General features: G+C 38.7%; 1 protein-coding gene across 2 annotated transcripts in view; it reads right to left on the bottom strand.

Annotated features, from left to right (window-relative positions):
* ube2f (ubiquitin-conjugating enzyme E2F (putative)) overlaps positions 1-22,476 on the bottom strand; it is a 52,700-nt gene extending 30,224 nt beyond the window's left edge. Inside the window, exons 1-6 of one of the 2 annotated variants that reach the window (XM_042494619.1) lie at positions 22,268-22,476; positions 21,545-21,625; positions 18,734-18,920; positions 15,206-15,235; positions 12,738-12,803; positions 2,348-2,415 (exon numbers count right to left, since the gene is read on the bottom strand). In XM_042494619.1, the coding sequence (XP_042350553.1) occupies positions 2,348-2,415; positions 12,738-12,803; positions 15,206-15,235; positions 18,734-18,848 (279 nt within the window). In that variant the 5' untranslated portion in view covers positions 18,849-18,920; positions 21,545-21,625; positions 22,268-22,476. The remainder of the gene's footprint in view (positions 1-2,347; positions 2,416-12,737; positions 12,804-15,205; positions 15,236-18,733; positions 18,921-21,544; positions 21,626-22,267) is intronic. The other variant, XM_042494618.1, reaches the window with a different exon arrangement.
* Positions 22,477-25,638: the final 3,162 nt, after the last annotated feature.

Raw genomic sequence — 25,638 nt, 5'->3', positions numbered from 1 at the left:
GACAGTTTCCATACATTCTCCCCCTTTATGTTTATATATCACAACTTTTGCGTGGGAAGTGGCGTACCTTTCCTTCAGGCCTCATTTTGTGCATATGCAATGGTTATAAATGAGAACGCAGGTCACTGGTCACTGGGTCTATCCAATTGCACACAGAACCATTTTGGTCTTTGGCTGTCGATAAGGGCTTATAATAGCCTAATAATTAACTAAGAAGGACAGACTGATTTGCATTTACGATTTGGTCAGGTGATGTCAGGCTACTGAAACCAATTTAACTATTTACAAGATAACAATTATTAAAGACATCATAAGAAAAATGGAAATTCAAATTTGATTTTTAACAGTCTAGTGTAGATAGAAAAGGATAATTCTAAGGTAAAGAAAACAACCATTCTCAGTTTCATGTGATTATACACTAATGAAAACTAAGGTTTGAATATAATATTATATTTCTGTCAACATGTCCCCCTAAATCCTACACACTGAACCTTTAAGGGATATCATTCTCTACAGAAGTAAAAGGGATTTTCAGTGTGCACATAATTTCAGTCATTTCAATTCTGTTAGGCACATATATCCAATCTCTCCTCAGGTATTAATTACAGTCCAAAGTACCTGTTCGGCTGCACACCTGTTGTTTTTTCAGATTACCTCTGAGTCATTACTCATTGGTGGTATTGAATTTCATCAGCTCTGAGAACTCAACCAGTTTTTGGTTAATTTGATGGACAGAAATCCATTAACATTACTGCTCCAACCTAAAGCCTGTTATGTATGAAGAGAAATAAATAAAACTTAGTTCAGAGAGTAAAAGATGAGGCCACTATAATGTGAGCTATAGATAAGATTTCAGGCTGTAGACCGCCTTTGTCAGCTGATGTTTTTTACGTGTAGGGAAATGTGTTTTGTGAGATGAACCTCTAATAATTACTCTCCATAGAGGATTCAACAGGATTCATTCCTCTGATGTGCTTTACCACTGCAGTGCAATTTAAAGTTATAGTTTGTCATTTATGAAGTGGGACTGTACGAGATACTTATGTGTCTGTGTATTAAATATAGTAGCTGGCGATCGGCACGCTGCCTGTTTGCAGCAACAGAGGGGGCACACACCCTACAAGGGTTGATATCAAAACGTGTTTAAGCCACTTTAAAAAAGACCTACCTAAAAGATCTATATCAGTCTAGGTGGATATTATATTTAGAGTATTTTTATTGCTTTACTTCGCCGTGACATTGCTTTTTCCTTTGGCACTACATTTCTCATCCGCCGCTCGTCAGCTCTTAGGATCAGAAATTGATGTTAGAGGCTGTTACGAGATTCGACTGAAAACTTCATATTGAAAACACGCTCAATAAAGCATCCACTTAAACTGACACTGTATTTTTTAGGTAGGCGTTTTTTTAAGTGGCTAAAACACATTTTGATATCAGGCCCTCTATACAGCAGAGTCATGCTAAGCTGTCGGGTGCTCACCCCATCTGTTTCTCCAAACTGGGAGCGCGCCAGCCGCCAGCTATTGTATTTAATACACTGACTATACATAAGTGTCTCATACAGTCCCTCTTCAACAATCCCAAACTATCCCTTTAACCCCATTATGGATTTAACGTGACACAGAGGTAATATACTGATGAGAAACTCTTTCAAACTGCTCTCCCCAGATATCTGTCACATGAGCAATTGTCTACTTGAATGCCACAAGGCCCAACTTTATGAATCCATTAACCTTTCATGATTGAATGTTTATTATTTATCATTCTGTGGCAGGTGTCATAAAACTGCCACAGATGGCTGCCTGCAGAGGAAACCATGTGTGTGTTTGTGTGCACGCGTGTGTGTGTGTGTTAAGATACAAGGCATACATACTTCTGCAGCAGACACAAAACTGATTCACACACAAACAAGCACACACCAGCACAGTAAGATAAAGCCTGTGTAACAAAAAGAAATAAAGGGGCAGACAAAGAAGGAGATGAGCAGAGTAACTTTAACACTCAAAGTCCAGGTGGAAAAAATGATGCAGTATGCTGCAGACCCAGAGAATAAAAAAAATCTATAGTAGTACCTTGATAATCCTTTCTGAATTTTTTGGGAGGAAGTAGCAGTTGATAATTTGAAGACATCACGCACACAACCACATGACAGAACAGAGCAGACCACAATCTGACAGCAAATCTGGAGGGGTTGTTATTTTAACAAGTAAAAACAGGAAGCTACCTACTAATGCTGAAAACACAAATACACAGGCAGGCAGGTACACACACACATACACACACACACAAGCAGACACACAAAATACACTTTTTAGATCAAACAGAAAAATATAACTGGAACACTCACCACCATGTTATAGGCTTCGGGGACATCTATTTCAAACTGAAACTTTCCACTTTGGTAGTAACCCTCGTCTGGAAGAAGATGGAGGAAAAAGAAAGAGAAAAAGGGTTTTCAGTATAGAGCATGTGTTTTATGACCAACATCAACTTAAAAGTTCCTGCAGAAAGAAGGCCTTCAATCATCGTCACAGACTGTTGGTATGTCAGCATATCGTCATGGCTTTCTGAATTAGGCGATCGACAGCTAACCTTCCACTTTAACAAGCTAATCTTTATCTCAAAGATCTAAACCTGACGTTGTTTTCTTTTAAAAAATAACCAAAGAAGCAGCAATCTACATATCTATTAACCAAATAATAGATAAGTAGATTATTCACTTGAATTTCATGATCCCACGCCAGGCATCCTTAAACATGAGACTCCCTTCTATGAAAAACAAAAGTGAAAACCATGATCTTCAATATCCCCTTTTCACCAAATCAGCTCTGGTTCTTAAACTGGTTCTGTTAAGAACTCTTGGAATCTCTGTGTTTGCTCGCAAAACAGCCAAAGTTTCCATATGTTTTGAGCAGAACAACTAATTAAAATATGCGTCATCGATGGAAGGCAAACGCACTATGCACAACTGTAGCAAAAAGTAGCAAAATCTCGGATCACAATGATAACCTGCAAGCTTTTGTCCTGTTAACACAAATATCGTTTTTTACTCTAAACACAAGAATGCACCAAATAATAATGAGACCGCTACACATTCTGTTTTCCCTCTGATGATATCTCACATGAATGCTATCGTTGCCCTCTAAATCCTGACTTTCCAACCTGTAGAATATGAAACTGTTCTTGTCACGGTGCATACTCAAGCTCAAGAAAAAACTGCTGGTTTTTTTTGTTTCAGCTGGAAACCAAGTTTTTGGGTTTGCAAGTCATTTATGTTTGGTTGGAATGGTCCGAATGGTTAAAACTGGGTGCTGGAACCAGAACAGAACTCATTCCCATGTTGGTGGAAAAGGCCTGGAAGTTAGGTGAGAGAAGGTCATACACATATGACTAAAAATGGCACTGCATTTCAAAATGGAAGGGACTGTGTTAGTGTGTTGCTAAATCCAATTATTAAACCATCTCTACGACTGCGAGATTAACATTAGAATTATACAATTGATTTTGGAACGATCTCAGTTCCAAAGTCTTTTGACCAGAATGTGGACTGGCATGTATTTTACATGGTCAAATGCAGTACACTACCAGGTGATGCTGCACTGCAAATAAAAGTTAAGCCAGGTTATACCAGTTTTCCTGACGGATCATTTTTGTTATCAGAGCCTTCCCATACCAATGTAGAGGTCTCACTGAATTGAAGGAGTTTGTGTCTGAACTCTATGTGACAGCCTAAATCGACCAGGTTGGCCGAGATCAATAAATCTGTGACAGGGTAGTAATTAAGTTGAGTTTCCCAGAGAAATTAATACAGGGGAATAAAAGCCTTACGCTTCGTGTGACCTTTCCGCCTGACCACATTCTGTAGGTCAAACATAACACCACCTTAATCCTCCCTCTCCATCTCTTAATGGCAGACAGCACACACAAACAACACATTACACTTAACACAGTCATTAGACACAGACTAATGTAAATCGAGCTTTGCACACACATGCAGGCAGAAAACACGCATTACAAGATCACTAATACACACAGGCAACATTTGTACCTTTCTAAGCTTTCCAATCAATGTCACCCAACTCTCTCTCCATCTCCCCACCCCACTCTCCCCATCTCTCGCCACATGCCGCCTTTAAAGCCAATTAAAGGCTCACTCAGGACAGGATTTGTTTCAGAGCTCTCTTTAATTAGTTGAATAACATTTTCGCTTCTGCTGTGATTTTATGGGGCCATGTGGTCGGAAAATGACAGGCATAAAAACAGCTTTCAGGGATCAGAGGAGCTGAGGGTGGAGAGGACAGCCAGATTTGGACAGAAAGAAATACTGTGGAGCTTGTTTGAGCTCACACAGGTGGACTAACATTCTTGGCAACTTGTGACTGAATTAAAAGTAAGCGAGATTAAAAGCAAAGGAAAGTCCTTGATAAATAAGCCATTTAATGATCTAGCATGATTGTGCACTCAAGGGTTTCCCACACATCCATTTATTTTTGACAGCCTGCCACGATTAACACATCTGCCACCACATACTGATTTTATATTTTAGAGCTGGGCCATTGATTAGGAGCACTATCGAAATATATATCCTATTCAGTAATGCAGTTTTATCACACTCCTGGTGCACAGGGAGCAGCAGGACTTAAGGCGCAGGGAAAGTGAAACTAAATCCTTCACTGCGCTTGGTGGAAAAGTGTGCTTTCACTCACTTCTTCAGCTGCTGCCCCTCTCATCCACCAATCTGATCAGCTCTGATCAGATAGATGGATCAATTATTTATCCTATGACGCAAACTCCTCAAACTGCTGCTGAGAAAAAAAAATGAACTCAGAGAGTTCACTCGTGCTGCATTCATGGACCCACACAAAAGTCCTTCTTTGGAGAAAGGACATAGAATGATTAGTCCCCCAATCCCAACATCAACTATCACCACAGATAGATTAAAATTCTATTGGAAAAACTGCACTCTTAAATGTAGGGCTGCACCCAGCTCATAATTAGGCCAGTCTAATTGGATTTGGCTGTTCAATATGCATTTTCAATGACTTGTTTTGTTTTCCATACAAAGTTTTAAAGTTTGAACAGGCTGTAAGAGACATTCAGTGTGAAATCTGCATTTACGTAATAAAGTAAACAAGCTAAATGCATTAGCAACGGGTTGTAAATGTGAAACAATTTTGCCAACACTACATACCAGACAAAAGCCAGAGACTGTATTATATTAAGTTGCTGTGAGCTGTAAATTCACCAATTCTATGCAGAAGGTCTCTCCTCTCTCCACAGCTCCCTGCACCAAAGAGTGGTGTGAAAGTCGAGAGCACCTGCTCTCCAGCAAAATCTGGGGACCAAAAAATGGTCAACTTGAAGCAATCTCAGTCAACTGAAGGTCTCCAACTGATGATTCAAATCTTTGACTTTCAAGAGGAAGACCTAACTAAGATACATTTATACAGATTTCAATACTGCTTTTTTAAAGCACATTCAAAATAAAGGCAAACATCTCACTGGCTCTCAGTCTCTACCCCAGTCTGTGTACTCAAACACTGAGCAAATGGAGATAAAGCCTTTGTAAAAGGGCTATCTCAATCTCACCCAGATTCCATTCACTGCAACAAAGACAGAGGTACAATTTAATTAGACCACACAAAGTCTCCCCTGTATTATAAATGAGAGAAGACACAGCGAGAGAAGACACAGCGAGATAAACACAGCGTTAACGAGAGACACAGCTTGAGCAACTGTCAAATAGAAAAGAGGACAGTGAAAGAAACATGAATGGATGGATAGAGAAAAGTGATAATAAAGGCTAACAAAAAGGATAAAAGGTAACAGAAGGAGGCAAAGAAAGAGAGCGCAACAAACAGTGGCAGTCAGAGCTCATGCATGATTCATGAGTGCCTTCAGTACACTGGAACAGTCTTTACCGTCACAAGACACTGGGCTTGCATACACTCTCACACACAACCTAACAACCAAGCTCCAATTCTTCTGGGGAAAAAAAAATCTAGATAAAATTTAGAGACTTAAATTGGTTAATGGAAGACTACCCAAAAATGTGCCCAAAAGTGTAAGACCAAAGATTCTCACTTACTTCTGGCTCAGTCTAGGTGTTTAGCGATAGGTAGGGGATGAATAGCTGCTCTGCATTGTTGCAGCCTTTTTAAGCACTCTCAATAAGAACTACTACTAAAATACCCAGGAGGAGGACGAAAGCACAACACACCTGATGTAACTCCAGTTCATGCCCTGCTGTATCCAGAAAAATCCCCACAGTCACATGTCAAGTTACCATGGTTTCCATAACCACGCCATACCCACAGAAGGAATTAGCCATCATACCCAGAGCAATTATAGCATACCATAATTGCAGGGCATGATTGTTGTTGACAGATAATTACAGTCTCTGACAGACCTCCGGAAGACACATCCATAATTGTGAGTCTTGAAAACATCCGATTATTGAAATAAATTGTCATGTGATGAGCTATATAACCCTTTTCCTTTATTTTTTTAAATATTTTTGCACAGATTTTTCCATACTTTAGTTGTGTTCAGGTAGACAAGAGGGTGGAGCAGACATGTGCTGTAGGTCCTTGGTCCCATGGGTACACAGCTCTTGCAAAGATGTAGGTCTCTGCTACAATACTCTCCCTGAATGCATACTTTAAATGCAAGTTGTGCACTATTGAAATCAATGTAATCATTAGAAAAAGTTATCAAATTAACAAAATTAAGGCTTGCTATTACAAAAATTGTACTGAAAGGCAGCTAATTGATAATACAATAAAATGGCACAACCATAATAAAGAGTCCATGATATATTTATCACGTTATCAAAAAACAAAGAAAAATAATAACTTGGCAAAAAGCCCTTTAATAAATAATAGCCTTACACTGATGTGTTTTCGACATTTTCTCCTTGGGTCTGAGCCTGTCTCTGTGAGTCTGTCCATTTAACTAGTATGACTGCGCCCTCTGCTGTTCAAACAAACAATACAACAATACAGTAAGGGTTTGACATTAAGTTTCTCGAGAAAAAAACAATTCAACAGGAATTTGAAAAATTATTTCAATTCATTACCATTTAGGGACAATTCTAGTTAAGACATTGTTTTATTGCCTGTTTTGCCTGTAGTTGGCCAGCTGTGGATGGATAAAGAAGCATTTTAAGCCAAATCAAGACACCTGCTCGCTATTCCGCTGCGCAGTGCTTTTGCCACAACGTCAGAGATAGAGCATCTTATGGTCGACAAGTCAGGTGCATAGCCTCTGATTGGTCAACAGATTGGACCCATGCATGGACGGCAAACAACAACAATAACCGGTTTCAAGATGGAAAATAGATAAATAATCAAAGAAGTGATTTATCATTCTGGAGTAATTAATTTTACACCGTGATTCAAAGCTGCGTTAAAATTCTCCGAAAGGGATGCAATCGCACTGTAGCCCTTATTGTAACGGCATAACAGTTAATATTAGCTTCTGAAATAAAGTAAGCCTCTTGTATGCATTACATTTTGTCATAGTCCTATGATGGTATCAAGACATTGTTTTTTTTTTTTTTGTGATACTGTAAAATTCTTCAATTTATCCCTACTGCTTACACACACAACTATACTGTGACATGAGCATGAAGTCACCAAACACACTGCAGTGCAGAGCTGAACTTCTGATGACCACATAGCCTCTGTGTTCTCCTCTTGGCTGTTCTCCAACAAAAAAACAGCACCACCACCAACAAAGCACCAGCCAGCTCCAACACCAGTACAATAACTCAAACCCCAATGTGTATGGTAAATAACCCATCCAGACTATTTAGCCAGCAAAAAATCTGATGTTATTGACTTGACTAGGAAAAAATATGGCCTCTCTCATACACTCAAGTTTTGCAGGTTTCTAGAGCACAACAATATGCAATTATGCATATGTAAATCAAGCAGAAACCCTACACATCTGAAATCCAAACACAATGCAATTTGCATGTCACATTTCTTTCATTATTGTATTTTTAAAAATCCAAACAATGACAATGTGAGAACGTGTTCACGCCGAAGTGTTGCTGCTGTCCCCATTCCTCAGAGACACAGGGGTCTGGGGCGACAGGGTCACAGCACATAGCTATTGCATGGGAAAAGGGAACTAAACTAAATAGAGCAACTAAAGAGACATTCCAGCTGATGTGAGCTTGAGAAACACTGCTGATTTTGTCAACATTTTCAGCTTATTTTTTAAGTGACAACATTTTTTTAAAAAAAAAGTAAAGTACAGGAAAGAAGCACTTACATAAGCCTTGAGCTATAAATTCTCCACAAAAGTCAAGATGATTTTACCTTACACTTGGTTGGATATAAGACAAATTAGACAACCTGCATCCTGAGGCAAGTTCCCTTTGCATTTTATAGTTTCCTGACCACTTCCCCTGCAGTGAAAATTAAAGCTACTGTGTGAAGAATGTACCACCAAATAAAGGAAAATTCCTAAATTAAATTTGACAGGACAGTATGAGGACAAAGCACAAGAAAACTAAGGCACCTACGAGTATCATCTTGTATATTACGACGGAGACACACAACCATGACTTCAGGTGATATTTTTGCCTTACTTACTTACTACTCAAATTTCCACTTATAAATCAAGAAATCAGTCAAGAAATGTAGTCAGCAGATTTCATTTGTGTTCATTTCTTCCTTTTTAATATCAGCTGGTAGTAAGTGGGATAAAAGGTCCACAGAAAAATATGTTCACACCTCGACGTCACCCATTTGTTTGTTAAATTTCGTTTGGAAGCCTTGAGTTCAGCATTTTGGCTGTCTCCATTTTGGTTTTTGGTAAACAAGGCGGTAAAATTTAGGCAAGTGGTTGTCACTGTAGAGGAGCGCGGTTTGGATCTGACTGAGAAGCTGAGGACAATATCTGCAGACAGCCCGTCACTCAAAGCAGTCCATCCTTTATTATGAGCAATTTTACGCCTTTATTAAATGTAAATGGGTAATTTTTTAGACATTCAGCCCCTGTTCAGTTTCATACGTTTTCTAACTTTTTATTTTAACATGAATGTCTATGGGGACTGACTGGCTTCTGGAGCGAGCCTCAATAAGTCATTTAAAGAACTGCAGTTTTCTAGACTTCCATGTAGGCTTCCTTTTTCAGTCCCTGGAAGTTGATGCTTGCTCAAGACAAACACGTCATTAGTTAAAGAAACACCTTTAGGCAGGTAGTCCTGTTGCACAGAGAGGCAAATCCCTGCTGTGCTAGATTGACACGGTGAGTCAAACTAAGTAATAGCAAGCTAGAATATGTATGGCAAAGGGTTATGCGACAATGTTTTTGTTCACATGATTATTGATACAGCCATTAGAACTTTGGATCTGGCATTGTATTTTGATAATGTACCATATTAAGTTTGACTCCAGAGTAACATGGTGCACTGGTTGTGGAAAACAATGATAAATAGAGGCCACTGTGTTAAAACATGCATATATTGCCAAGCTTTTAGAAGGGACACAAAAAAGCACACAAGTGGGGGAGAAAAAAAGAGAAAAAAAAGAATAGAGCAAGTGAAAGGAAGTGAGAAGGTCCCAGATGTGTGTGTGTGTGTCTGTGTGTCTGAGAGACAGAGGCTCTGAATAATTGAGCAAGTCTTTCCTCTAAGAGCTCAATCGCCGTATCAACTCCTCTTTAAGAACATGACACCAGCCTTGTCTCTAATTGCTGATCTTTGCTTTTCTCTGCAGATTTTGCTTACAAAGAGCTTTGTGGAAACTATACCGCAGTTACAGTGCTTACTCGGGTGGCAGGGAGACAGATGAATCACAGGCATACACACTCCACATTCACATGCATTTACTTACACTTGCACACATTCACACACTGCCTGGGACAAATTACAAAGGAATTCATCACTTACTAAAACATCATGATACCGTAACACCTTAGTTGATAAAAACTGATGCACCGACTTCAATCATTTTTCTTTTAATGAATGCACACAACTAAATAAGAAACGTGCCTAAAATGCAGCATTTAATGCTGCCTTAACACAAAGAACAGGCCTGAAATAAATTCTGTCTAAGCGTAAAAACTTCCAATTCATATGATTAACTATTTGAATAAGGAATAAGTAAATGAGATTCAGAGGGAGCACATTGCAAACTTTCAGTACTTAACACTGCAAATACCAAATATTTTCATAGACAAATATGCTATTGATTACACTAAAGACTAAATAAGCAACCAGATAAAAAGGCTACATAAAACATTTAGTAATACTAACACCTAAAATTGCATATATGTAAAAGTATTTTTTGAATTTTTGAAAAAAAATAAACAATATAACTCAAATTAAGTCCTTGAAACAATAACTTGGCGGCCCCTCTGCAGTAACTCGGATCCCCTCTTGAAGATCCCAAGTTTGGTGAATACAGTGTTAAAATATGAAATGGAATACGATAGAAAAAAGGCCCAAGTTGTAATAATCAGTTAACTTTCTTTTTTTTTTTTTTTTTTTTACACATGCTGATATATCTTTGCTAAAAGAAGACTCTTGAAGACTCAGGCTTTGGTGAATACAGTGTTCGAATAACTGATAGAATATGATAAAATAAAAAGGGCCCAAGTTGTGATAATCATGTTATCATTTTTTTTTTATTAAATCATTAGAGATTAGCAAATAATAATGCATAATTTTCCCAACACATGTCTGAAAAAATCTGGTGTTTGAATTTTTTTTTTATCAGTTTTCTATTGCTTTTTCATTGCGGAATACAAATGCATTTACCATGCTTTGTATTTACAGTGAAAACATTAGTTAAAATAAATCAAATAAATTAGCATTAACACACACACACACACATATTCAAAAACACATATTCAGGAAAAATTTTACAGTTCAACTATCTCCGTCAACAAGTCACCCTCCCCAGACAGCGGGTTGATTAGTATAGAAACCAGCAAAACAGCACATCAGATTCATTACACAGATTTAAATACGTTTATCATGATATGTTGTCTTGTTTCACTCTCTAAATTACCCGTCCTTCTTTTTCCACATACTCAAACATGAAGCCACATTTCCCTCTCCTTGAAAAGAGAAGGTGACACTGGTCTTGGGGACAGAGAGAGGGTGGATGACAAATACAGAGCAGGCAGCGAGAGGTAAGAGAGCCTCCAGAGAACTGGGTAATCCCACACCAGTGTGCTGGGTTTGTACAATATTCGTCAGGTAGCCAATTTTTCTTGGAACATTGCTGAGTAAGCAGATCGGACTTGGGAGAATATTGACAGTGCTGCAGTGATATCGAAATACAGAACACAGGAGTGCCAATTCAAGGAAATACTTTAAAATACCCTTAGATACCCTTACTAACATTTGCAGGGTCCTACTTGATCATGCATGACATACTCCCACACAACCTGCACAACTGAAACCTGCGTATTGTCTGGAAGGAAGACGAAATGAGAAAGCAGTGGATGCGACTGCAAGACTTCCTTGAGGCTTTAAAGAAAACCAGTTTTGCTGAGAACTGCATACTGTCAATGTTATCGTTATTATCACTGATTTTTTCTCTTAGATGCAACCGACCTGCACATATGAGAAATATAAAATTCACTCCCCTGACTAGTTAGTGTCACTTTAGCACACCTGCGATGCAGCCACCCCACACAATAAACTCATATACCTGCCTACATTAGTCTCTTGTTTTACTTCTAAGGCCTGTGTTTTAATGCCTCTGCATCTAGTGGTCATCAAAGAGTTATAAAATCCTGGCACATTACGGAGCATCAGCACCATCAGCTCAAGAGTTAATCACACTGGGCGGCAGTAGGAGGCTGTACCAGCAACAGGTTCAAAATGAGTTTAGTCGACCTCATTGGCAGTCAGTAGCAGAGCTACCTGCCCTGCAACACCCTTCATTTACATTATCCGTCTCTAATAACCCATTACGGTTATTTTTGTGGAAAGGGTTCTTTCTTTTGGGGCGGAGGAGTATTCTGCAGGATGATTTGGCTTCAGGGAAAAAAACACTGGCGGAGAAATACTGATTTGTAACATGAAAGCTTTATTCAGTGTTTTTACTGCTTTTAATCACCTGGTGCATTTGTTTTGGAAGGGATGAGATCTCTGTGGATTATTCGGCTCCCGGTGAAAACCTCTTGAATAAGGATCACTGAAGGAATTCTGGCAAAAAGAAGTTCCAGCTGGTTGCGAACTGCAATTCACTTCAAGACGCCAACAAATCCCCCTAAATCTTACATACTTCACCTTTAATATCTCTATAAAATTTACATGTAGAAGCAGTATAGTTAAATCTCAGTGTCCTGGTCCAGGGTCTCTGCTAGGTTTACCCATTCACCTGAAGAAATTTGGTTGTGTTTGGCTTTTTTACCAGCTGGTATCCTGCATTTTCCAGTGCTTTGATAAGGGATTCATAAATTCACAACCCTGACTGAATCTCTTGCACTACACCAGCAAATATGATTGTTGTATGCCTTTTATTTCAGAAACTGTATTTGACTGAATCAGACTGAAAATGTGTTTAATTCTAAAACAACACTGGATTCACAGCCCACCAAAAAATAAGCCACAAGCAAAATAAGTATATCAACACTGGCACTGCAAATGTGGAAGTCAGAATGACATAAGCTGTTGACATTTTTTCTGCATCCCACCAACAAAGCAGTAGTGAAATTATTAAAGCAGAAACAGGAAAAGGAGACAGACAGCTGTTTTTTTCTCTTACCAGGAGACACTGCCAGCTGAAAATGATGCAGCTTGTCCTCATCTGGGAAATTGGCTTTGCATGTACCTGAACAACAACAACAGAGATAAAAAAAAATAGTTATTACAGCCAAAGGTTACAGCCAGAAGCAGCTGTATAAAGTTCTACCATTACTTTTTATTACTTGCCTTTGTGTCAAATAATGGCAGTAACATCGATAATATATTATATTTTTATTAAATCTTTCCTGAGCCACAGTATGTTCATTCTGTCCACACAGGCTGCAGGTTTTTTGCCTTAGGACTCCCTGCGGCACCACATTCCCCCCTGGTGTTCAAGGACATGTACTGCGCACAAGACAGTCAACACGAAGGAGAATGTTTTTGTTTTTTAACCGTGTTCACGTGTAAGAAGTTTGAAATCAAACTTAACACCACATCAGCTCTTTTTGTTCTGTGTTATAAACCAGACTTTTGTATTGAGAGACTTCTTAAACAGCTCTTAATCAGGCAGAGCTGACAATCTGCTGTGGGCTGCATAATACAGCACTCTGGACTCATTTTAGCACATCTGAGAAGTAATGGTCTTCATCAAACTCTTTCAATCACGTCAAATTCATTCAGATTAAACAAATATTTCACCCCCACAAATAACATTTTGTATATGTACACTCATCCCGTAGGAAAGTGATAAAATCCTTGATCTATTAATGTCATGGGGCTCTCTGTTTAATCAGGGCAAAATCATATCAAAACATCAGTTTACAAACTCACACAACTAGTGCAGAATAATCCAAGTCTCATTTATTTACATAATACATAATAATAATAACATAATACATTAATCCCTCCATAGCACCTTTGTCATTTTATATCTTTAAATTGCTTCTATATTTTTTATCTTATGTTCTATTCTATTTAAAGTCACTATTTTTACTCTCTCCTTTATGTTGATTGTTTTGCACCAAAACACCAAGTCACATTACTTGTATATGTCAATGTACTTGGCAATAAAACCAGATTCTGATTCTGAATTTTCTAATTTAGTTGTATGCTCAGGACTTCCCAAACAGACAGCCCTTTATGGTGGGGAACTAAACGGAAAGAGCAACGTATCTGCTAAAGTTTCACTGTTGTTAAACATGGCCCCCTTATCAATTCAACTCATCACTTTTCTCTGTGTTTGGATTCTTCGTTCAGCGGAGGCATGCAAGAAAAACAAAGTCTTCTTGAGGAATTCAAAGTAACATGGGGGTGAGTAACTGACATAAAAATGTTAATTTAGAGGGTGACGTATTCCTTTAAGGAATTATTATGTTGTGTTTCTTTCTGCAGTGGAAGGACTGACTATATGTTCATGACTTAAAATGACAAGCCTTTACCTCTCGTAAATGTTTACTAAATTCCAAATAAGAGAAAATTGGTGTATGTCACAAATTCTGTTGTACCTACAACTTAAGAAAAAATCAGTTTGTGAGAGTGTTTCTTCCATGAAGCCAATTGTGTCCTTCATGGTGTTTTTAGAGCAAAGGAATCCTGTCTGCCAGTAACAGTAAAGATCCATCATTGTCATACACCAAGTCCAGATCTATGGCATACAGCCAGGTTTCTATGAAGCGTAGTGTTGAAGCCTCATGAAAATCAATACTTTCCACACAGGACCATATTTCATCATTGTTTTTGGGAATAATGCACGGGTCAGATAAGTATAATAGTCACCGAGGCTGAAGGTTTCTTTAACAGCGCAGTGTCCCAATTCCGATTCCCTCATTCCAGTGGTGAATGAAGTATTTAGATATTTTACTCAAGTAAAAGCACTAATACCACCCTGTGAAAACATTCTGTAAAAGCCCTGCATTGAAAATTTTAGGGGGCTAAAATACATTGTGCTGTAATCCAAAGCAGTCATTGCTGAGCTTGTAGTGTGGTAGACTCATCTTTTTCTCCCAACAGGGAGCACGCGATCTGTGTATACTATAGATATGTATCTTATACAGCTTCACTTCGAAAATCCCAGACTATACCTTTTAAATATTGTTACAAATAACCTACACCAAAAATAACCAAAGTCAAAAATCAAAACAAATAGCTCGGCTCTGGTATTGGTTAGTTTTTCTGCCTCATCTGTAAAAGTGTTCTAATATCCCCAAAATATACTGACAAATATTTGGCAAATCTGGCACTATACATCAAGCAGGCCTTGATGTGTAGTGCCAGATTTGCCTTGATTCCTTGTTTGGAATCATTCCTCCATGTTGTTTTTTTTTTCTCGAGTTAGAAAATCTTAGAACTGGGAGGACACTATAAGAATTTATGGTGCATCAAGTCAATTATTCACTGTCAGATGTACTGAATTGGAAAAGATGTGGCTCTGAACAAACACTAATGTAAATACGGGAGGGGAATGCAAAGTGCAGCAATCTCAGAGAGAAAGTGTCTGACTCAACAAGTGAATGAGATCAGTGTGTGTGGAAGTGCAAGCATACTCACTAGGGAGATTGGCTTCAAGTTCTGCAACTTCTGTTAAGAGAAAAACAAAAGAAACAATGAATACAAGAGCAGAGGGTAAAACAGACACACGCACACGCAAATCCTTACACACTGAGAGCTTAAACTGTCACACTCACACTTTTTCAATGAGTCAGTAAGGAGAGATGCTCTGCGTAAATAATCTCTTATATGCAAGCTGTACATGCAAACAAAACAAGGTGGCACAGAGAAAAAAACAGAATGACTCGATCAAGGAGTAATAAAAAGAGGAAGAGAAAGAGGAAGGCATGAAGAGGAGTAACAGAGACATGCAAAGAGCGGAGGGTTGTTCAGCTGGTGTTGCCTCTGGTTCAAGTCTGGATGGATTTTTAAAATGTCTAAGATTCTCTGTTTTGTTTTCAGATTGCTGGTACCATTTCACTGTTTATGTGTGTCAGCAGATTTAACACCTCTAAACTTTACAAAAAAGGCGAGGGGAGGTGGGTGTTGTTGTTCTGGTGCAAAATGCTAAGAGTTTTCTATTGCCATTTTTGCAAACATGTATTCTTTGAGATGTGCAGTGTAAGAATAAGGTGAAACTGGTGGGGTTTTCTTTCAGTGTGGCAGTCAAAGAGTAGGGTCAGCTATTTAACAGCTCTCACAACGCTTGCAGGGAGTTACTGTTTTTTTCAATAAGACAAACAACTAGCTTTTATCAGAACAAATACTCTTAACCATAGGCCATTTGTGCTAAATGTCAGGAACCCTATGTATTTATGTCAAAAAAACCTGCCTTAAGATCATGCACAATTTCTTTCAGTGGTTCTCAGCTTTGTACCATCAACAGTATTAGCAGCTGCTTCATTATTTGACTGTATACTCCTTACAGTGGTGTATGGTTTAGGCAATTCCACAAGCACAGCATTACTTCTTCACATTTATACCCCTTTCCCACCAAAATTAGCACTTGCACATGGGTTTTTCATATACAGGTAAACCCGCTAAAAACAGGAGAATGGCTGCATTGCCAGTGAACACACCGCTGCAGCACCCGAGTCTGCCTTTCTGTCAACTTTTGTGTTTGTGTGTTTGGGTGCAATGTCACGGACAGGTTGGAGAGCCGGTAAACATCAGAAAGCAGCAGGAACAGAGGTCTGTGTAAGTTTTTCAGTGGCTTCTTTAATCTCGGTGCAGACCAACTTGGAATAATATTTTAGCGCTTCTTAGGAGGAGACAGACAGTAAGTTTTGGCGCGTCATTGCATCTCACCAGTTATGGAGCTGAAATTAACGCATTCACCTTAGTGTTGTTTTCCCACTAATGCCAGTCACACCCAGAGGCAATAAAAACCTGTGTCTACTGAGTCTTTTGACCCTCATGTGAATGCCAAAAAAGCCAGATGTTAGTGTAAATTAGCCGGGATTTTGTGCAGTGGGTATGAGGATTAAGCTATTTGCATGGCACTTGAAGTTCTCCAAAGAGTAATGATTAATACAATTTTGTTGTTAAAACAGACAGATTCACATTGATTATGTTTAACAAGATAACCAAACAATGAAACTTCCATGGCAAGACCAAGAAAGGGAAGCATTAATAACATCTAATCATCAGGGAGCAGGTTTCTTTTTGCTCCAGCAAGTTGGACTATGTTTTACTCAGTGTTTTACAACAAGCGAGCCTGTAATCTTCAGCTTGAGTGTTTTGAAGTGCTGGTCCCAGGCCAGCTCATTTAGCACTTTCCTGCCTCAGATCTTGATTTGACCTCTTAATATTACCCCTGTAAGCATTCAACCAAAAGTCTTAAGTACCTCAAGAAAAAAAAAAGAACTTTCGGGAGGCAACAGCATTCAAAGAGAGAGAAAAGTAAGTCACTCTGATATTCTATTGGAGGGCATTATACTTTAGTGTTTGTAAGACTATCCACTCCCATGTATATAGTAGAACTGTAAATTAGGGCTGCACAATTTATTGAAATATTATTGAAGTATGGCAACAGTGTGAATTAGAATCAATACAAGGGGGTAGGTGATACTGGGGCAAAGGGGTTGTCGTTTTGTGTGTGTGTGCGTGTGTGTGTGTGTGTGTGTGTGTGTGTGGGTGGGTGGTTGTGTCCCCTTTTATCATTCTGTGCGTCCACTAAAGTAAGTATATAAGTTCATATAAGTTCATAAGTTCTTATTTGCCTCAGCAGCAGTACAAGGACTTTCAGCCCCAGATTGGATAACTGATCAGTTGATCAAAGCGGAGCTGATCAGATCTATGGATTAGAGAAACAGCTGCTGCAGAGGCAAGTGAAGTTTCACTTCAACCGCTCCGTCTGTTCCCGGATTACGCTCTACGCGCCAGGAGTGAGGTGCAATGGATAACCGAAAGGTGTTTATATATTTCAATAGCGGTCCTAATGAACAGTCCAGCTCCAAAATAGAAAATCAATATGTGGTGGCAGGAGCTGCAATTTTTTGCAAAGGTAAAATGTGTCACAACATACTATTATAAATAAATAAATATAGATGCCCTGACCTACAAATTTTATTCCAAATGTATGGGGACAAAAGACCCCAGCAAAAATCACATCATTGTAATTTTTTTTTTCAGTGAAAATGAAACATAGAAACTACAATACTCACTGAAATCACAATTCATGACACAATCACAATATCTGACAAAATAGTTGCTTTTTTTTATATATATCATGCAGCCCTACTGTAAAATATATTGAATCAGCAGTGGACAAACAATTGTATGATTCACTTTGAACATTATCATATCATTGTTATTATAAACCACATGTATGACGCATTACCTTTTCTATGCGATTTCGAGCCCAAAATTGAATGTTTGTAAGACTTTCCAGTCAAACACTGTTTCGAAAAAATTCTATTCAAGTAATTCTTAAACACTGGGATTGATGGCAATAACAGTTAACTCCCTGAAGGCCTCATGACCTTCTAGACAATATCAGTATTACCAACAAAAAAATTCAAGTTCCTGGACAAACCAGGTAACAATAAAACAGTTCCATCAAACTATAACCTAAATTTCATTGGTCATAGTCCGTGGGTAAAATGATGTGTTAAAGGTAAATGTATGGTCTAAAGCAAAGACAGGTGAGAACCCAGAAAGGAGGAAACAAGGTGAGAAATGATGGCGGGACAAAGTGATGAGAATGAAACAACTGTAAACGGAAAGACAAAAGCTGAGAAGGACAAAGAGGAAAGAGGAGGCAGATGTCTTGAAGCTGCATCTCAAGGCAGCTAGAGGTACCTATAAATAAAAACCAAAGATCAAGAGGCAGAAACGTGGACAGCGGGAAAAGGAGGAATGCAGACAGGGAGGTAGAAGAGAGAGCCCAAACATGCATGGAGGATGAGCAGCATGAACGCTTCTACATTCTGTGCTGAAATAAACCAGACAAAAAAGAAAACATAGTCAATAAACAACTGTGTTGGCCTACAGTGTCAGTCCTCAAATATTTATCTGCCTAGTACGTTTTCTGGGATCTGAATTGGAGAAATACATGATGGATGATGTGGATGATGACCTATGTACCTTTGGTAAGGAGGCGGTCCCTGATGGAGACTCTATGGGTGGAGTCGGAGGTTCCGGAGGCACGGCCCGTCTTCCCTCCATCATCCCTCTTCAGCTTACTGGCCAACGTAAGCATGGCTACGCTGCTGTGATCTGCTGCGGTCTGCCCCACGCTGCACTGCTCTGCACTGCACTGCTGCTCAAAAGTCTGACAATCAAACACACCAGAAAGCAAAAATAAGACGATGCAAAGTAGAGAAAAAAATGCACAAAATCTTTATGAAAATCATTTATTATGGTTCCCTCTCACAGTCCAACAACATGCACACAAGGTGAACTGACAACTCTTAATTGCTCGCAGTTGAGAATGTGGATGGGTGTCTTTAAAGGTCAACTCATGCATATTAAGGCTCTCATAGTGAAGACATTAAAAGGACATAGATGGAAAGTGTTTAACGGGAGAGACACAGGGAAATGATGAGGTTTAAGTCTACTCCTCCCTATACTTCCTATAGCAATAATCTAAACAACTATGACACCATTTAATTACGGTGGAATAATGAAGTGCTTGACATCGATTAGAGGAGGAGAGGAGCCAATTGCAATTAGAATTCATGCTGTGGAAAGATGTGCGGGACAACTAATTGTCTAATAATGTAAATGTTATGGTCGTAGATTAGACTACCTGCACGGGAGGTAATTAATAACACAGCCTCTGGAACATTCCTGTCTAAGAGAGCCTATGCTCTTCAGCAGTTAACTGCAGTAAGAGCTGAAGGAGCTGAAGAAATTCTGATCATTCGCTTTTAAAGGAATACTTCACACATAAACTGACCATTTTTAAACCATTAGTCATGCCACATTACCTTTGATTCTTGAAAAAAGACATGCTTTTCTCACATGCCTCAATGGAACATGGCAAACATATTGATTTATTTGTTAATTTTGGATATGTTTAACAACAGAAGTAAAATAAGAACATTTGTTTAAAAGCTCCCATATAACTCGTGCAGTATAATCTTACTGTCTTCACTTATACAGACATGCATTTTCGCCAAAAAAAATTTTAAAAAACCCTTCGTATTGGAGTCTAAAGAGAACAAAGAGAGGCCTTGGTTTCACCTTCAGTTCTGTTTTAAATATTAATGTTTTAGGGAAAATGCCTGTTTGGGAGGTACTGAGCATATCACTGTATATACAAGACTTGGATTATACTGCACAAGTTTTGTGAGAGTTTGTAAATGGGTGTTTTGATGTATTTTTGCTGCTATGAAAACTTATGCTTGCCCTTTTTGGTGGAGGCATGCAAGAAAAACAAAGTTTTCCTCACAAACTCAATGTAACCCTGCATGACTAATCATTTTAATAATTGGTCAATTTGAGGGTGAAGTACGCCATTAACATTCATGATCACCTTATCTCTGACCTCCACTCATCATCTCAGAAAAGTGATTGTGCAATACAAAGGGGAGCCTACAGAGACAAGCATCACAAATCCTCTGATAGCCAGAACTGCATTGTGTCATTACTAAATGATATTCAACAGACTCACTGTAACAGCGACACAATAGGAAGCCAAAAGAGTAATGCTTCTGCCAACAATCCTATCAGTGCTGCAGCAGGAAGCCATCATCTATGGCATTGTTCAACTCAGAGATGAAAGCATAATTTGCTCTTTGTAAACACGTCTTTCTCTAACTATCAATGCCAGCACCTGCCTGAGTGCGTATTTGACTTTGCTGTGTTTACTTATTTCCTGCAATTTTTTTTTGCATTTATGCATTTGTAAAATAGGCAATAGCTGTAAAGGATTCATGTATTTCATGAGAAGGCTTCAAGAGAAGGCTGCTTAAGTCAAAGATACTGTAGCAAAATATTTGATACATTAATTATCAAATTACTTAAAACTGAATCATTTTAAAAGTTTAAAATTAGAAAGTAATGTTCAGTTTTGCACATATCATTCCTTAATTCCAAGTAGATCATGGTGAGAGACCTGGCTTTAACGGTCCCATATAATGCTCATTTTCACGCTCATGCTTTTATTTGGGGATTCTACTAGAACATGTTTTCATGCTTTAATGTTCAAAAACACATTATTTTTCTTAAACCCTTTGCTTGAATGCATTTGTTTTCATCCTCTATCTCTTGGTATCTTTGCACCATCATTGCAGTGGAGGAATGACTATAACAACACTCCAGGCAGTCTCTACATTCATATGGTATTGTTTTGACATCACAGCATCACACTGTGTGCTTTTCTCTGTGGACTGTGGAGCGTTCTGTGCTTTTACAGTATTTTTATGGCACCTATACATGCTTTAAAAGTTAAAAGAAAAAAAAAGTATCTGACATTTTAGACATTTTATAATATCGGACCTTTACATTTAAAAACAAACATTATACAGTATGTCATCTAACGTCACCAAAAACTATTACGCAACTGAAACAAATTTTTAAACTTTAAAAGACATCTGCAATCACCTTGTCTGGTGCAGCAACATCTGTACAGCCTAAAAACCACCTGGACGCTTACAGCATTAATTTCATATAATTCATAAAATTTAATTCAGTCTTGCTGATCCCTGCTGTTGTTTTGAAAATGTTTTGTTATTCCGAGTTTTCTGCTAAAGCCCACTATTACTGTTCTGCAGGTGGTGCAGCAGTCTTTGAACCTCTCTAGGGGAGCACTTCACTGGCATCTCTACATTTCATGAGTCCAGACTGAGCACCGGGTGAGCTCATATGAGGAGCTGCAGTAGCAGAGGGTGAAGGGATCAGGTATCAGTGGGCCCAGAAAATGTGTGTCACTGAATCAGACTCGATGCCCACCTGCCTCAGCTGTCAGTCACTGCACCCTGGTACTGCTCACTGACACTGGCTACCTGGATGTTAGTCAAACAGCTGCAGGGACTGGGACAGGACCATGCAGAGGAAAACAAAGTTGGCAGAGAAAATTCATGCACACACAGACTGAAACAACTAGCTTGCAAAACATGAACACGATGATGAAAAATCTGATTGTGCAATCACATCCAATCCCTGAGTCTACAACGGACACTTTTTAAATAGCCACCTATAATCCAAATAAGTGGCATGTGGAGTAAGTTCACTTGTTTAGTAAAACAAAGTGTATTCTGTCTTTAATTTCAAAATATTTCCTGAGACGCAAGAGTACTAAATGAGCCTAGCTAACTTAGTATCACACTCAAACACAAGCAAGTACGTATCCCTCAAAAAAAGGCCTCGGGGGGAACTGAAAACATGGTTAACGCTAATGTAAATGCCGTGAAGTTAAAGCTGAAGTTACCACCCGTCCCTGTACTTTTAGCTCGTTAACTAATCGTCATAACAAACCGCTAACACTGCTAACCACAGCTAGCTGGACACTATGTTCAAGCTTAAAACCAGTCACAGCTCAGGCTACTCCTCACACATATGGGCCAGAGCACAAGCAAATGTCACTTGTTTTAGTTCATGAAGACGCACGCGAGTTATTAATGAACTATGCATGCTAGCCAGTGTTAGCTTGTGTGTCATTTCAGCGTTTTTTACCTGCTGTCTCAGAGCTAGCGCTCCGTGCTACAACCATAATCAGCCGCCCTCCTCTGTTCAAGGCGCGGTCTGCGACTCCGACCGGAGCTTATGGGAGGCACGTCCGACTGTAAATAACCTCAAAAGTAATTATTTGGGAGCTCCGAGTGGATATAAACTGATTGGAGAATCAGCTGTCAGAACTTCGCTCCGGTGTCATGGGCAACGGAAGCGCAGCGAATGCCGTTTGCTATTGTTGTCCGTGTAGACACATCGGCAGATAAACAGTTCCGCAGAACAGGAGACGATTCCTTGTAGGTTCAGGTACGACAATTTGCATATAGTTACTAAACCTGTACTGTGCTTGTAAGAGTTATTGTCGATTTTTATTATACATCGTGAATATAGTAACTTCTGTTATATATTTCTATTTAGTACACCATTTTACTTAAGGTACGCATAGAAATCCCCAAACTTTAGGGACTCTTCATTATTTTTCAGAGTGGGTTACTGGCGTGTGACTCTGTTTTGTTTTGTTTTTACCCTCCCCAAAGCTGCAATTATTTTTCCTTGAGCCTTTTTGGGTGACTGGCAGAAAATGCATGACCCTCCCTCCATTAGTTACAACATTAATTACAACAATTTAACGTTGTAAGCCCCTCCCTAAAGCCAAAATAAAAAACTTAAGTCACCCATCAGTGCTTAAAAAATAATTTGGCATGCCTCTCCCTTGTTGCACCACCCTCTCCCCTCTCTAAACTCTCTAAACTAAAAAAACGAAGCTCTGATGTAATGCCAAGGAAAAAGCTTCCACATGCTGAAATTTCCTTTTTGCCTGTCTTGCATATACACACACACACACACACACGCACGCGCCTTGAAAAGAGCTCCATTTGCAAAATGGAAAAGTAAGACTCACAGTTCGACAGAACAGCTCATGCATCTCTTTGGGCAAACCCTGTTCACCCTAAAGTATTTGGACAAAACTGTGATTCACTCGGCCAGTTGTTACGTTACCAGGGGCATCGGGGCTGTCACTGTGAACAAGAACATGCTCTTGACTGACCTGCCTGGTCAGATGACATTTTGTAAAAAGAGGAGTCTATTAATCTCGGAGCGGATGATTATATTGTATTTCATCTACATTTGTTTAGACAGGTGTTGGCCAGCAGGCTTTCTGCGATGCTCTTACACTTGCACCCTTACACTGCTTTGCCCCTTGGATAATGTTATGTTCACTCACTCTTCTTCACATGGTGTGCTTTACACATTGCTTTTGTTATTGAATGAATGTCGAGTGAGGACATCTGTATTAGTTTTGGAGAGTGGTATGTTGTAGAGGTGTGATAAACAGAAAGCCAATTATCTTTTTTACTAAGATTTCATCAGCTGAAAAGTGGAAAGACATGATCAACAAATACTGAAAAGTTAAAAAAAAATCAGTATTAAGTGAGGAGAGGTGTAGCCTTGTGAAGAGGAAGAGATATATAACAAGGATCAAGGACTGTACGCATGGGGGACACTTTTTTGGACATACTGAAGATATCAACAAATGAAGCTTTCCACCCTCTCCTCAAATGACTCAGTAATGACAAACTTCAGAGCGGAAGATTAGGGCTTTCACTTTGAAATTTAATATTTCTGTCACTTCTGGGTCTTCCAGCGCAACAACAGCGAATAGAGAGGGATAACAGAAGTCGTCGTGCTTCTCTACCCAAAGGGGCTAATTAAGTGACGGATGGTGCACCTCAAGGAATTTCAGGCTTCTCTTTATCTTCTTGGACATGCATTTGAAAACTGAAATGTTAAATTAGCTTTTGACTTTGATGTCTGCAGAACAACAGTGAGTTGGAAAATGTTCAAGTCAATAAACATCTGCTATTTGCATGCCTGATGCAGAGATATGAGGATTGATCTACATCTGCTATGCTGACTGCAGTTGTCAACGGTCTCACCTCCTGTCTGTCACTGAGATTCCCTCACTCAGTCTACTACACTAATGGAACAGGTCATGAAAAATGTATGGTCCAATTAATGATTCTAAAACATTATGGAGGATGATAAATGGCATAGTATAAGTATAAATAAATAAATACAGAAATATATAATGCCCAAATAACAGCTAAAATAAACATGGAAGTAAGAAAATGCTTAAATGATTATGTAAATTAATTAATAAATGAACTTATAAATGCTTACAGTAATCTGTAAAAAATATAGGCTTAAATAAATGCTTAAATAAATATGAAAATTAACTTATAAATGCTTAAAGTAATATGTTAATAAATAAAGCCTTAAATAAGTGCTTAAGTAAATATGGAAATAAACAAACAATTCATAAATGCAAAAATAAATTTTGAAAGAAATGAACAAATTCTTAAATAAATATGGTCGTAAATAAATAAATGAATGGATGGTTAAAAACATAAATAAATAAATACATAAATGAGAGCTCATAAACAGGACATAAATAAATATCTTAAATTCATTTCCATATTTCTGTACACCCACATTCCTGTATTTACATATTTCTGTATGGGGTAGGAGGGCCTAACCCTTTTCTTAAGCAGGATTGGTCAATTTGATTTGGATTGTCAATTCCATTTTTCACTGACAACACAGCTATTGTAATCAGTGTTAAACCACCGGTTACTCTGTATGTACACTGGTCATTTGGCTGTCATATAGATCAGACTGTGACTGTGACTGCAGTGACAGTAGCCCCAGTAGCTGTGTTACACAGGGGGCTTTGCTCTCCCCGCTGGATCACATGAACTGAATGTAAGTGTAATGTCTACTCAGTTTTATAAAAATAAAAAAAACTTCTCTGCAGCAACATGACTAATGCACATGTCATAATAATGCAAATCCTGTTTTATGCTGCGCGTTGGCTTTACTTCTGCTGCAGTGTTGCGATAAGCTGTTTGGAAAATCAAGAACAGCCGTACTCAGTTTGGAATAAACTGGAGAAAACGAATAATTCATGTGCAAAAAAAATAACTCTAAAATGAATAAAATGTGGGTTATATTCAGTGCAGCTGTGTATTTGCCAAACCCGGGGTTGTCATATTAGAAAAAGATATACAGCCACTACTTACACATTACAGGACAACTGCTAGATGAGTGGTGCCTAACATCCATTGTCCCTCAGAGTCCCACTATGTAGATGTACATTTCTGTGCTGAGACTCAGAAACAGAGTGTGTAACCTGATAGCAACAGGGCACAAAGAAAAAGTTGGTGGCATAACATTGTCGTATTGTCCTCAGGCATCTGGAAATCTGATGTAATGTGCCATGTATGCAAGTACCAGGAGTCCCAGGCCCGAAAAAGCATCACCAAATGACTCATGTATTGAATCATGGGATGAATGTCCCCCTTCTCTACCTCTTG

This window comes from Plectropomus leopardus, chromosome 10 (assembly GCF_008729295.1).
Source record: "Plectropomus leopardus isolate mb chromosome 10, YSFRI_Pleo_2.0, whole genome shotgun sequence".
Classification (NCBI taxonomy): Eukaryota; Metazoa; Chordata; class Actinopteri; order Perciformes; family Serranidae; genus Plectropomus; species Plectropomus leopardus.
Note: the sequence above shows the minus strand (reverse complement) of the source record. Positions and strands in the feature narration are given on the sequence as shown.